At 41.6% G+C, this 15787-nt stretch overlaps 1 protein-coding gene across 1 annotated transcript in view; it reads right to left on the reverse strand.

The window, feature by feature from the left end:
- Positions 1–4271: 4271 nt before the first annotated feature.
- Positions 4272–15787, reverse strand: part of PDGFC (platelet derived growth factor C) — a 218078-nt gene continuing 206562 nt past the window's right edge. Inside the window, exons 5-6 of the mRNA XM_060011578.1 lie at positions 13070–13287; positions 4272–5798 (exon numbers count right to left, since the gene is read on the reverse strand). Coding sequence (XP_059867561.1) covers positions 5682–5798; positions 13070–13287 — 335 coding nt within the window. The 3' untranslated portion in view covers positions 4272–5681. The remainder of the gene's footprint in view (positions 5799–13069; positions 13288–15787) is intronic.

Here is a 15787-nt window from a genome sequence, read left to right on the forward strand (position 1 = left end):
CCACATTGTCCAAGAGCTTATTTCCTCTTCTTAACAGCAAAATGATAGATGCTGGCTGAACTAGAAGCAAGTGCTTTGCAAGTGGTTTTATGTTTTCAACATTTTCAAGAACATTTTTTCACAATTTTAGTGGGACCGTTTAAGCAGATTGTATCTTGTGTTGATGAAACATTTTCCAAAGTACCTATTTTTCTGTCCCATTTCAATTTTCTGTCCGTAAGTTTCAAGTGAAGGTATTCAGGAAAGTTTCACTAAAAAATAGCAAGTATGATATGACCTCCTTTTAAATGAAATACCTATTAGTCACTCTCGCCAAATAATGTTGTGTAACAAACACCCTCAAGACCCCAGCAGCTTACAGCAAGAATTGTTCGTTTCTCACCCAAGTGCATGTGGGTTGCCTGGGCTCAGCAGGACTTGACCCCATGGCAGGGACTGGGTTCAGAAAAGCAGCAGGAGTTCTGGTCCAGGGTGCTCTCTGGAGCACACTCTTCTGGTGATGGCAGCAAAGACAGCAAACCATCTGCGCCAGCACATGGCACCTGTCACAGGTACTTTCCTCCTGTAGGTTAGAGCAAGACATGGCAAAGACCAAATTCAAATGGGAACATATAGCCATGGCAAAGCTATAGACATCAGCCACTACTACTGGGGACACAACTGAGTCCAGTAATCCCCTATACCACCCATTCACTTATCTATACACTGGCAGGCATAGATAGAAATGGTGTGGGCTAGGGTGATAGAATTTTAGATTTTTTTTTTTTTTTACTTTATTCCTTGTTTTTTTGTTGTTGTTGTTTGTTTTTTTGAAGGGAGCTTTATTTCTTAAATGCTGCAGCATATAATTTAAAAAAATACTGCACTTGTAATTAAAAAAATAACTTCATTGAGATATAATTTGAACACAAAAATTTCACCCTTTTGAAGTGTGTAACTCAGTGGTTTTTAGTATATTCAAATAACTATCACCACTATCAAATTTCAGAATATTTTCATCACTCCAAAGAGAAAACCTGTACTTACCAGTAGTAACCGCCCTTTAACCCCCTTCCACTAGCCACTGGCAAAACACCCATCCACTTTCTTTCTGTATAGATCTGTCAATCCTGAACATTGCATAGAGATGGAATCATACATTCTACGGCCTTTTGTGAAGGGCTTCTTCTCCCTAGCATAATGTTTTCAGGGTTCATCCAAGCTGTAGCCTGTATCAGTACTTCTTTGCTTTTTATTGCCTAATAATATTCCATTGCATGGATACACAACATTTGGTTTATCCGTTTATTAGTTGATGGACATTTGGGTGGTTTCTATTTTTTGACTATCATGAAAAATGTTGTTATGAACTGTCACGTGCAAGACTTTCAATTTTCCTGAGTATATACCCAGGAGTGGAGTTACTGAGTCATATATTAGGTTTGGGTTTAAGGTTTTGAAGAATTGTGTCACTGTTTTCCGAAGTGGCCACATAATTTTACAATTTTTTTTTTTTTTTTGCAGTACGCGGGCCTCTCACTGTTGTGGCCTCTCCCGTTGCGGAGCACAGGCTCCGGATGCGCAGGCTCAGCGGCCATGGCTCACGAGCCCAGCCGCTCCGCGGCATGCGGGATCTTCCCGGACCGGGGCACGAACCCATGTCCCCTGCATCGGCAGGCAGACTCTCAACCACTGCGCCACCAGGGAAGCCCCCAATTTTACAATTTGACCAGCAATGTATAAAGCTCCAATTTCTCCACATCCTCCCCAACACTTATTACTGTCTTTTGGATTCTCGCCTTTCCAGGGGGTGTAAAGTGGTTATCTCACGATTTTAATCTGCATTTCCCTAATGACAAATAACGTTAGCTATCTTTCTATGTGCTTCTTGGCCATTTGTGTATATACATATATTTTTTGAGAAATGTGTATTCAAGCCCTTTGCTCATTTTTCTATTGAATTAATTATCTTTTTATTGTTGAGTTGTGAGAGTTCTTTATACATTTTAAATGTAAGACCCTAATCAGATATATAAATTGCAAACATTTTTTCACATTATGTGGTTTTTCTTTTCATATGCTTTACGATGTCCTTTGAAGAACGAAAGTTTTTAATTTAATAATGCCCAGTTTATTTTTTTGTCACGTGTGTTTTTGGCATCATATCTGAGACACGATCACCTAAATCTAAGGCCCTCAGAATTTTCTCCTGTATGTCTTTCTTAAGAGTGTCCTATTTCACCTCTTACATTTAGGTCTTTGATTCATTTTGAGTTAATTTCTGTATATGGTGTGAGGTAAGGGTCCAAATTTATTCTTTTGCATGTGCATACCCAGTGGTCCTAGCACCATTTGTTGAAAAAAGGATACCCTTTCACCATTGTATTGTCTTGGCAACCTGGCTAAATCAACTGACCGTAAATGTAAGGGTTTACTTCTGGACTCTCCATTTGCTGCACGTCTAGATTTAGTAGCCTTACCACACTATTTCTATAGCTTTGTAGTATGTTTCAAAGTTGGGAAGTCTGAGTCCTCTAAATTTGCAGTTCTTTCTCAAGATTTCTTAGCTATTTTGGGTCCCTTGCATTTTCATATGCATTTTAGGATCAGCTTTCCTATTCGTTAAAAAAAAAAAAAGCTAGCTGGGATTGCATTTATAATCTTTTAAAATAATGAAGTTATTAACGTTAAAAGCCATATTTCCTACCAAAATACTAAATTTCTTCCTAAAATTTTATATAGATTTAAACTGAATAAAAATTACTATAATGCCTTAGGAGTTACTAAAGAAATTGGATTTGGTGTAGGTGGCTGTTCAAATGCTTTCTGAAGCCGAGTGCAAAAGTGTATAATGAACATTTTAATACACATAGGAGGAAATTATTGAAATAGGGCTTCCCTGGTGGCGCAGTGGTTGAGAGTCCGCCTGCCGATGCAGGGGACGCGGGTTCGTGCCCCGGTCCGGGAAGATCCCACATGCCGCGGAGCGGCTGGGCCCGTGAGCCATGGCGCTGAGCCTGCGCGTCCGGAGCCTGTGCTCCGCAACGGGAGAGGCCACAACAGTGAGAGGCCCGCGTACCGCAAAAAAAAAAAAAAAAATTATTGAAATAGATGAGTCCGGAACCATTGGTCCATAGAGAGTGCTAGCACACGAAACAGGAAGACTCACAGACATAGAGAACAGACTTGCGGTTGCCAAGGGGGAGGCGGGGAGGGGAGGGATGGATCGGGAGTTTGGGGTCAGCAGATGCAAACTATTATATATAAGATGGATAAACAACAAGGTCCTACTGTAGAGCACAGGGAACTATGTTCAATATCCTGGGATAAACCATAATGGAAAATAATACGAAAAAGAATGTACTGATACACGTACGTATAACTGAATCACTCTGCAGTACAGTACAAACCAACACACCATTGTAGATCAACTATACTTCAATAAAATAAATTAAAAACAAACAGTTGGAAATGCTGGATTGAACGCAGTTCCACCGATCACTGCTCTTAGATTTCAGAGTCTCTTGACTATGCTAATGAGAGTTGTCGACCGCCCAGAGGGAGAGGCAGCGTAGACCTTCCAGGGGAGCAGCTGGGCTGTATTTAATCGGCCTCCAGGGGGCTGCAACAAAACTATGAAAGTAAGTCAGTAAGACACAGCACGTATCTTCACTTTTTATTTGTCTTCCGCATGGTTGGGCGCAGGGTAGGACTGCCGGGTGGAAAAGTGCCGGAAAGGGTATTGCGTTGGAGGAAGAGCCTGGGACCTAGATGGCTCCCGGGCAACTTCAAAGGCAGGGATCAGGTGTTGAAGATACCAGCCTGCATAGAGATCTACCTCTGAAACTGAGGCTGCCACCTGGAGGAGTGCCGTGTAAACTGCACACACACGTAAGCCACACGCCACATGGACCTGGGCTCAGTCCCTCTAGTACCAGCCGCTGGAAATGAAGACAAGAGTGGAAAGTTACAGGATCCCCGCCCACTGTCAGTTTCATACTACCATACAAGCTATCATCAAGCATTTCATTAACCACACGCAACTCCAAGCCATCTGCAATTTAATTTACCAGCAATTACTATCAAGATGACTGGGAAAAAGAAAACTACGGCGCAGAAGCACTGGAGTCCAGGGGCAGGAAAGTCTCCCCAGAAATGGTCACTTTTCTGCCTGTCTTTTGAATGGATACCAGCTTTTGCATAATAAAAATCATGGTGACACAGAAGTCCGTCGCTTTGATTTTCTTGGCATTTAAGGGACAAATCTTGCAAACAACACTCAGTTTCTCCCCGAAACAGCTGCATTTTTTTTATTTGGTGATCCAACACATTTTGAATTCAAATAGTCACCACTTAACCTAGGCACAATATTAAGCATTTTACAAGCAAAGGATCTGGCTGATTTTCTTTTTAATTGCCAAAGAGTATAATAAGTGAATCGGTTAAAGGATATACTTCTGTACATAAAAATATTCATGTATTTATACAAGTGTATGGAACAGAGTTTAAAGACAATCCAACCAGAACATCACAATAAATAGGATGTGGTCCTACGGGACAGCCGAGCACGCTTTGTCGGGAGGCTGTCAGGTCTCTTTCTTCAAGGTGCTTTCTGTTCTGCTGAGCTAGGCTCACTTTTCCCAAAATAAGGGTTAGGGGTTAGTAATTCCTGGATGCCTCCGGGAATACGCTGCTTCTTGCCGGCATCTCCAATAAGGGGAGTGGAAGATGACATATTTACTTATTTTCCGAGAGTCTTTGCCACTTACCAAACTCTATCCATTTCCCATGTCAGTATTTCAAAATGCAGACTGATCTAAGCTCTAGCACCATACAAGAAGGAAATACATGTATTTTTGTCAGAGCAACAATATTTTATATCATCTTCGTCCCTCTGGCTATAACCATTCTGTTTAGAAAAATTTACCAAGCTAAAAATAGTTGATCTAGGTTGTCATAAAAAAGAATATTAAATACCTTTGGTAAAAATAGATATATTTAACAAGATTAGAAAAGCAAACCGTTATAATGTCAAAAGGAGACTATAAAAATGTACACAATAACACAAATAAACCAACTTATAAAGTGAAGATAAGGCCACTCTTCTTCTCAGGTTTGTCTGTTCCAAACCGCGGATGGAGGTCTGTTCTTCTAAATGGCAGGAATCTGAGTAAGAAATAGGGAAAATCCAGTCTCTCCTATCAGCGTGACACAAGTTTAATTCGTGGAAGCACAGTTCTTTTTTCACACCCACGTTGGCAGAACTCAGAACACTCTGGCTTATGCATGTGAATGAGAAACAATCCCAGATTTCTGTGACTGTAGGCCCAGAGCAGGGGCTTTAGAGTTAAGCAAGGCGACAGAACCAGGGGCTTAGGGGCAGTGTTTCCTGTGCTGACATGAACCTAGGCCTCATCCAGACGAGAGACACACAGGCAGCCAAGGGCGCACGTGGGGACTTTGCCACTAACTAGGAATCTACAAGGTTCATCCTCTCCCTGGCAAGGACTTTTCTCCTGTCGTGGGGCCTCTCCTCCAAAGGGCCGTTGCACAACCCCTACTTCTGCGTGGTATCTCCTCTCTCAGAACACGCTGTAAATCCTGAAGACGAAAGGGCCCTGGAACCAACAGCCAGCTGGGATTGTGGATGGAGATAAGGCACGAGCTCTGTCACAGTGGCAGCCCTGAGCCACCGCGAGGCGTTATCCCCCGGGGTTCCCCCTGCACACGCAGTCACACTCTTCGTGGTGCTCCAGGGCCACGTCTGTGAGCGACTTATGCAGCCCCCGGACGCCCGTCTTGGGTCTCAACTGAAGGACCTGAAAGGGAACGATGGAAACCACCTTTAAAATCAGGCCACGTCTGCAACTTCTGATTTCATGGACAAGGTCAATTTCAGACCAGAATCTCGGGGTCCAACAGCGACCTACACATTTTAATTTTTACCTACTGAAGGCAGGATGAACATACTCCCCCACCCCTCAGACAAATCACAAATGATCATCATCACTGTGTGAAAGGAAGGACCTTTTAATACCAACGATTTGGAAGGAGGCGCTCAGAATAAAGAACAATCCTTACACAGAGAACGGACTTGTGGTTGCCAAGGGGGAGGGGGTGGGGGAGGGAGGGAGTGGGAGTCTGGGGTTAGCAGAGGCCAACTATTACATATAGAACGCATAGACACCAAGGTCCTACTGCAGAGCACAGGGAACTATATTCAGTATCCTGGGATAAACCATTACGGAAAAGAATACGAAAAAGAACGTACATATGTGTATAACTGAATCACTTTGCTGTACAGCAGAAATTAACACAATGTTGTGAATCAACTATACTTTAATAAACTAAACTAAAAAAAAAAAAAGAACTGGCCTTAAATGGAAAGGCCCACCATGCCATGCCCGCTTTCCTTTACGCACCTAACTGTATTAGAAAGAATTTCACCTTCGTTAGGTGTCTTGGAACCACGAATGCGCAATTCATTTTTCTGTTTGTTGGTTTCTTTCACTCATTCATTTATTCACACACTTAGCAAATATTTATCCTTGAAGCAAGGCAGGCAAGTACTGCGATGCTGCGAAAAGAAACATGGTCTGCAGATGAGTCTGAGTCAATTATGCCACTCATTAATGCCCTTGGCTAAAGGTCAAGTCCTCCATCAACTTGATGACACGGATTACATGTACTTCGTAGACATCAGCCTCGGTCACAGCTCACTTTCTGCAGCTGGGTCCTAGTGCACTGTAGATGGTTTGGCAATAATAACAAGAATGTCTCTATTAAATGAAGTTATTTGCAGTTTGGATGGTTGAGATTCTTAACCAGAAATATAGCACAACGGACACTGATGCTAAACACACCCTTTTCACACTGTGACGGAAGGACACGGCTATGTACTCTATAAGAGACTATCTGACGTATCTGATAAGAACTAACTACTCAATGTGTATGATTACATTTTAGGTCTTATGACAGAAACGGTAAAGTTTTAGAAATTATGTGGCTTTGGCTTATGAACAAGGCCTCGAGCAAAGCATAATATGAAGTTGTCCAGTCTCTCTGCTCTCTGGGTCTGACACGGACAACCTCATAGAGCAACTTCTAAAAGATAGCGTTGCTGGAAATATTCATTAATCCAAAAAGGCAAAGGTCAGGTTTTATGACTGTCTTACTTGAAGATTTAAAAAAGAAAAACAGAGAATGGTCCCTCATTTGGAGTATGTGGTCATATCGAAGGTTAATCAGCTAACATTTTTTGAACGCTTATGGGTTGCCAGGCGCTCTAATAATGTTTTTACATACTTTAACTCACAAGAATTCTATGAAGTAATTTTCAGTTATTACCCCTATTTTACATGTGAGTGAACAGAAGCTTAGGGAGAATGAGTGACACAGCCAGTGTCTGTACTTCTGCCAAACAGAAATGATTAAGTTGCAGTGATGGATACTAATTTCATCAAGACTCAGAATATTACTAGTCATACACTCTATTTATTTAGTAACTTTCTTCCTAGAGAGATAAACTGCAAAATCTTACGATAACGATGAGAAACAGTAAACGTTTAAAGATTCTCTATTACATTTACAATTCCAGAATAAAAATGACTAAGACTATTATGTTAATGTGAAACTGAACCCAATGAGTCTTGAATATAGATCATGGGTTGGTACTGATTTCTTGTTTTTGACCAACATAAGGCGGTGTCAAAACCAACTTCTCTTAAGATGCTGGCACTATACCTTAGTAGCACACTCGCGCTACAAAGGGCTTCTGGAATGAGGTTGGGTGGAGATACACTGCGATACTGGCATAGGCAATGTCTTTAAATCCTGTGTCCACTTGTATACATTTTCCCAGTTGGCAGGGGAAAAATAACTATGAAGGGTAATGGTTAGAGAGGCCGCCATACACAGTCCCGACAATTGATGACACCAGGCTGCAATCCTAGAGTCTTTCCTTCCTCTGTGGTGCTTACGCAACACGCGTTCACCAAATAAACGTCCCCCCCACATGCCCAGTCTTCATCCACTGATACCTGTGGGTATTTACAAATAGCAGAAGAATCTCATAACGTTCCAGTGACGTTAAGGTCTTGCACGTGGTGTGGAGGGGTGGGTGATAATCAGTGTTTTCTCTCTCAATTCCCTTTGAAAGTTTGGACTTTGGGAGACAAAGAGAGACCTGGAAGATGACCAGCAGGTCCCAGATAATGTTAGAGAATTTGGTTTTTAGGACATAGCTGATGACACAGAAAAGAAACAAGGTAGAAGCACATCTCACACAAATGTTGAGGAAGAGGTTCAAACTAAAATTACGAGGCCATGAAAAGATAATCCAGGGAAAAGCTAAAACCAGAGACCGCGGACAGAACAGATCGGGCACAGAAAGACCCATCAGGGAATGATGCCCAAAATTCTGGGCGGCATAGAACCTGAGTGACGGGGCTCACTACTAGAATAAGGCAATTGAGTGGTGTATTTATTTCCCCCAGACAAACAGATCTAAGCAAGAAAACACTACTGTGTTAAGGAAAGGAGTGAAACTAAATATACGAGGATATAAACAAGGTGAAACTCATCATGCTGATTAAGAATGGAAAAAAGGAGCAAATATGTTTCTTCTGTCAGAGTCTCCTATAGATCTTTTTGCCAGAAAGAGAATACCCTCCTACCTCTGGGCAAATTCATTAAATCTTTACTGATCATTTGCCGTACTTTAATGAGGCTAGGAACACGGAGGAAGTGAAGGTGAGTGAGACAATCGCTAGCGTATACTGAGGGCTTGAAATGTGCCACACCTCGTTCTAAGTCTTATTCATAATAAGGCACGAGGGGTGACGGCTCACTTCACAGATGGAGAAAGCGAGGCCCAGGGGACGAAGTAATTTGCTCCAAGTCACACAGCTAACAAATGTCAGATTCAAACCCTGGGTGCCCAGCCTTGGAGTCCCCGCTCTCGAGTGTTACACTGTGATGGGATCTTTACTCTGAGTTCTCAATTTGGGAGAAACAAATACAAATAAATAATAATTATGAAATAATAAAAGTTAGCTTATAGAGATATCTTTAAAGTCCTACACATGCACAGAGGAGGAATGAGTTATGCCGGGATTGGCAAGAAACTCAAAAGTGTTTCAAGGAAGAGGTAACATCTAAGTTTATACGTATATAAGGCTCCTGTCTTGCTTTTTTGAGAATTCCTATTTGGGAGACGGGGAAATTAGGAAAAAACATTTTTTGTTTTTGGCTAGAATGGCTTCCAATAAAGAGTATCTGGTGACTGACACAAAGAATCAGTCTTAATGATACTATTATGCTATAATATTATACCAAAACACTACTACAGTAATATCATTATATTTTATGAGAATTTTAAGTCTGTAAACTTATTTTTGATACAATGGTTGAACAAAACTCAAGGAAAATGCTAAAGGAAAGCAAAAGAGGGAATAACTCAGTTATATTTGTAGTGATACAAATGGACACACGTCAGCTTAATATGCAGGGAAGCTGGTATCATAGAACTGGATGGAAGAGAGAAAAATTAAAACTCCTAAGCTCTATCTTTGCTTTTGCCTTGTCCATGAAGTGGGATAATCTTTAAACTGAAAATTGGAGCAATGATCGTCAAAAAGAATTAAAGCCCAAGATGGGCTTAACTTTGAATGAGTTAAATCTCTAGACCCAGATTAATGGTCTTCGATGACTTAAGAACTATTTTGAATTATGTTTTCAAAAAATTTCACTTATTTAGGAGTAGTACTAGACTCAGAACTTGCGAAATATAAGACTGAGAAAAATCTAGGCCTCAGAAATCATGAATTACACCAAACAAGTAATCCTTTTTTCACAGGGTAATTTGATGGTTAACAAAATAACTGTCACAGAAAAATTTGTAATTCCCATAGAAGAGAACTGAGATGATTGGATTGGAGATATCTATGAGAAATGTGGAATAGGTAACCAGGTATATTTCTGCACACACACATGAGAGATATTTGTGGGAAACTTGCACTACATGGTCGTACAATTAGATAAGCGTCCGAAGTTGTGGACATGCAGATAATACACATAATCAACGCCACCTGAAGACCGGAGAGGCTAAATCAATACCATTCTGGAAGGTCAGTGCGTGTCCAAGCACTGACCATGGCCTTTCCCTACACAAGAACTTTATCTCAGACTTTAAAACAGATACTGCACGTTCTGGGGCAACTTTCTGGAGAAACCTAAAACTAATGGTATTGGAAAAGAAATTTACAAGTATAGGATGGGGAAGGATACACTTGATCTGAGGACTGATTCACTGCCCCAGAAGCATGATACCAATTCAGCATCTGATAAACTTGTTTAGAAATGCTCTGGGTTTTACAGGTCGTAGCAAGGTGAGTCATAAACCCAAGACTTGTTGGCTAAATCAGGTCCCCAGATACACTTTGCTTAGTAAGTCCCTGCTTTAGAAAGTTCAAAATGAAATGATTTTAGGTGGGGAGAGATCACCCCAGCTTAATTCCTACTCTCACCCTATTCTTTCACATTATGCCAACCAACTCTAAGATCTGCCGACCCTTTAAGGCCTTTTAACTTCCATGTGCTTCAGGGCTGTCACTGAGCAGGACCCTGGGAGGCCTTCCCAGTGCAGACCTCCTCGCCCGCCCGGCCGCATGTCCTCTGCCTGTCTTTTGTCTGTGCAAAAACTCTAGTCATTTCATCAGAGAAATGAGAAAACGCATAAAGAAAGGAAAACAGTACGGCAAGACAAAATAATAACAGTTTAGCCATTAAGCAAAGTCAAGGACCTTCAGTTCCTCCTCACGGGCTACAGATGATATTCTGAGTCAGGTCCCTTGAGCTGTTTTGCAGATACTGAAACCGCCACCAGATGGAAGAAGTTAACTGCGTGCTGCCCACAAGCATGGAGATCCCAGACCGGTTGGAACCAGAAGGTTGGTGATGTGGACTCCCGATGACCTCACCACCAACCAATCGGAAGAGTGTCCACCAGCTGATCACACGCCTCCCCCTGTCTTTAAAAACCTGTCCCTGAAAGCCTTTGAGGAGTTTGGGTCTTTTGAGCACTGGCTGCCTGGTCTCCTTGCTTGGCACCTGCAATGAATGCTGCACTTTCCTCCCCACGACCTGGTTCAGCAGCTTTACTGCCCCAGCAAGCAGACCCAAGTCCGGTTCGGTAACAAAACTACCCCATAAGGGTTTTTCCTTGACTAGACTTCCAGTTCTTAGAGTCGCAACAAGCCGTCGTCTGGGCAGAGCGGAGCTGGGGCTCCTGCAAGCTCCTGAGGACCTCCTCCTGAACAGGAGTGCACCCGTTCCCAGCACAAGGATCCTTAGACGTGTGTGCTGCAGAAACGAAAGTGGACTATGAGGACGGCAGTCAACAGTCCTACTTTTATCCCAGACTGCCAGGCTTGGATGTCATCTTCTAAAACTTGCCATCTAACAATTGTCAGAGAATAACCCCTTTAGGAAAAACCTGAGACATTATCAGAGTTCGCACATGTTTGACAAAGGTTAAGTGTCCTGCGGATGGTTACAAGTTAATGGTAGATCTAGGAGGGAAACAGGCACCTTGTCTGGAATCCACTGCTTTTCTCCCACTTAATCACCTGCCAACACAATATTGCGGAAGAGCTGGGCAACCACGTCACATGAGCGCGGCTACCTGTTCAGATTACCCAACAGATTAGGGTTCCACCGACGTCTTCACTCACAGGTAAAATCATTTCCTTTATTAAGTGGGTATTTAGTTTGTGTTATTCTTTTATTTAGCAGAAAAAAGTGAAAATGAATGAAGCCATATCCAAATGAAGTCAGGAGGTAGATTTTGGTTTGGTTTTGTGAAAATTAAAGTTTGTAAAAGACATTTTGTAAAAACTGAAGGTGAGCCATCAGGAAGGGGTCGCTTCCGGATGCACGAAAGCCACGTGCTTCTGGGGAGGACAGGAGGGGGTTGGGTATCACCGGGGATAATGAAAACTTGAAACGTATAAACTCTAAGGTCCCCAAGGCTCTGAAAAACAATAATTACTAACATTTCATATTGTATTTTCCTTAATTACATGGAATAAAGGGAAGGATGAAGGATCTATAAAAAGCTTAACATACTATTTGGGGCACCATGAATAAGAGGAAGATATAAATGATGAAATAACAGGAAGTATAATTATGAATATGTCCCTTGGAATTTATGTGCCCAAATGGCCCCAAATGGAAAGATAAATATTAAAGATCTTTATTTTCTCCAAAATAGACCATAATTTACCTCCAAGTTTGTCTTTGAAATATTTTCCCTTCATATTTTGAAGAGGTGAAAAGTTTCACCCATTTTCCTCCCTGGAAAAACAGTTTCTTTTTTGTATGAGACAGAAAACCTCCACTGAGTACCCATGATGTGCTATCAGAGGACAAGCTTTCTAAATCCTTGATGTCTGGTTTCCTGAGTTCAAGGTCCTAATTAAAAAACAGGGATTTCCCTGGTGGCGCAGTGGTTAAGAATCTGCCTGCCAATGCAGGGGACGGGTTTGAGCCCTGGTCCTGAAGATCCCACATGCCACGGAGCAACGAAGCCCGTGTGCCACAACTACTGAGGCTGCACTCCAGAGCCCGTGAGCCACAACTACTGAGCCTGCGCTCTGGAGCGCACGAGCCACAACTACTGAGCCTGCGCTCTAGAGTCCATGAGCCACAACTACTGAGCCTGCGCTCTAGAGCCCACGAGCCACAACTACTGAGCCCGTGCGCTACAACTACTGAAGCCCACGTGCCTAGAGCCCGTGCTCCACAACAAGAGAAGCCACCACGATGAGAAGCCCGCGCACCGCAACGAAGGGTAGCCCCCGCTCACCGCAACTAGAGAAAGCCCGCGCGCAGCAACGAGGACCCAATGCAGCCAAAAAATAATAATAATAAATTTAAAATAATAATAATAATAAATGAAAACTTGAGATCTTTGGTAAACCTTGGTTTTGTCTGGTCTGGTTTTCGTGAAGACGACATCTCCCTTCTAAACCAAAATCCACTTCAGAGAGGCTGGTCTGTCATCTTTCGGGAAGGGAAAGGCCGCCCGTACCTCGTGATACTTCTTGGTGACTTTGCTGGGGACACACTGACACTCGCTGCAGGTGTGCAGGCAGCACGCGCAGTTCCCGCCGCAGCGCTTCACCAGGAGACAGCCCGGCCAGAAGACGGTGTCGGTCCTCTTGAGCTCCTCCCGGATGGACACGGAGAAGTTGCGAGGCGTGCAGCTATAGAGCCGCACCTCTTCCTTGAGCAGGTTCAGGCCCAGCACTGCACGGCACACAGGGGAGCAGAGGAAGAGGCGGTCATGCTCTGAGCCTTGCGATTTCGCCAAGCGCCCTCGCGCTCTCGCTCTCATACAGAAATCTAGACATCTCCTGAACAATCGCCCCAGTAAGAACCCCGATTATCTAACTAGGTCTTAGGGGGATGCAGCTCGCAGCCTGGGCTTTCCGTCTTATGGCAAACAGAGCTTCCTTGTGACCCAGGGATGGATGAAGGGACGGCATTGTGCAGTGCTGAGGATGGAGACTACAGAAGAGTTACCAGCTATAAACAGGAAACTTTCTAGAGAAAAAGGGGACGACACCTTTTAACCTTTGGAAAAAAGTAAACAAGGGGGGCGTGGGAGGGAAGAATAGAATGTAAAAGGAAGGCTTTGATGAAAACACAGATGCGATGTTTAGAAGGATGACAAGCTCCCGCGATGAATGAAACACAACGTACAGACACTTGTTGACAGAACCTTCCATAATCTTCCTGGCAACAAGAATCATAGAGCGTGAAAAGGAAATGAAGCAAATGAATTTCTGAAGACGGCTGAGCAGACCGGAGTGCGGGAAAGGACACGTCTGAAAGGAGCAGAAGTTGCTGGAAAGCACTGCTTCTGGCGCGTTGAGACATGTTTGGACTTGGAAATTGAGCTTAACTAGACTCCTTTTCAGATGTCTATTCTCCTGAAGGGCAGAAGAAATGACTAACTTATAACCACTGTCTCTATTCTTTTAGTAACTTGGTTAACTATGCCGTGGTTTATTCTTTAAGAGAGTGCCTCCATGTGAAGACCAAACCAAACGTCCTTTCATTAGACTGTTGCAGTACGTTCTAAAGAACCATTGTTATCAACTATAGAATGATACCGCCTCAGTTAAATCAGATCAAAATAACACGTCATGTTTAACATGAGCTTATACATAACATATGAAGTAGCTGATAATTATTAGGATAAGCAATTCTAATATGATTTTAATTTCTGCTTTACAGCTTTGCCTTTTTTCCCCTAGAAATATTCAAATCAAAGCAATTCCAATAAAATTGAAGTTTTGAATAACATATAATTCATCAGAGCTTTTTTCCTTCAAAAACAAAGTTTTTATTAAAATTTAGGAATACTATCTAAACTATACTAAATCTGGTTAAATACCTTTCAGTAATATTGGCAACATTATAAATAATATTTTCTGGTTAAAGATAGCTTCAGGTAATAATAATCACTACATAACCCAGCCTTAAAAATTAAATGCCAACATTTTTAAATACTTTTAAAGTGACAAGGTAATTAAGAATCAAATGCTTGTTTTCTTAGCTAAGTTATTCTTGAGTATGTGGTCAAGTTTTTCTAAAATGTCAAAGGAAGCCAATGTAAGTATTTTCAAAAAATATATTACAGCTTATGCAAATGCAATTGTCAATTATAAGCACACGTAAACCATATCGTTGACTAAAACCTCGGTCAAGTAAGGGGAACATGGAGGAAATGCTAATTCAATAAGTTCATTTCAACATCTTATTCAGCTAGAAATTATTTTTTCCAACTCAGGAGAAAATCACTGTTTTATTTATCTAAAGATTTCCCTTTCATCTGAAAAATGACCCTGTGACAGTAAAGCTTTTAAATATTTAAGAGGAAAAGAGTTCATTCTCTCCAGGGCCATTAAAGAGAAGCTTATCTCCAATAAAATTAATGAGATAATTAGGTTAAATGATGTCACGTATTTTACCTCATTTCATTTTGCCGGAGCCTAACCTACGTCTATACATGTACTGCTCTTTCACTGTCCAAGTTGTATATGAGCTTCTTTGAATCTTTTCACTAGAAGTTAACATCTAGGCAAGGAGCGAGAACGCCTAAAACAGGCACACACACAAAAGCCAGTTGCCAGAGTTTTTAATGCTTCTTTAAGATTTATCCTTCTTTAGAATGTGAATGAACTCTTAGCTTTCAAAGGATATTCATCTAACTTAAAGAGTTTTAAACATACTATTTCATGAAACTAGAAAATGAGTCTGTATATGTTAGCTTTAAAATGTTTACTTAACCACAATAAAAGGTTAGATGGATTTCCCAAGTGAACCAAGTTATGATACCTGCTACAATGTGAAAATTTAAACAGACTTTCAACTTAGCTTCCACTCATCTATCATGTTTGACACAAAAGTCAAAAGCCCTTTTTAAGTACTAGTTAAACCTGACTTAAAAAATATGGGTTTTTCTTTTCTGTAGTAGTAAGGTATGAATGAACACGCTGAACCAGAGGAAGAAAGGGAAAATAAAGAAAAGGAAAGACATTAACACAGTCCCCTCTGGGCTAAAAATACAAGTAAGGACTTTACATTTGGCATATGTTATTTGAAATTTATGCTTCCTACTTCTAGGGCTTCAAACACATCTAAGCATCATTAGAATAAGTCACGTGACTATGACTGGTGTCACAAATTCTCCAAACATTGGGTAGAACACCAACACATACATTTTAATAGCTTAACTGTA

Source organism: Delphinus delphis, chromosome 5 (assembly GCF_949987515.2).
Source record: "Delphinus delphis chromosome 5, mDelDel1.2, whole genome shotgun sequence".
Classification (NCBI taxonomy): Eukaryota; Metazoa; Chordata; class Mammalia; order Artiodactyla; family Delphinidae; genus Delphinus; species Delphinus delphis.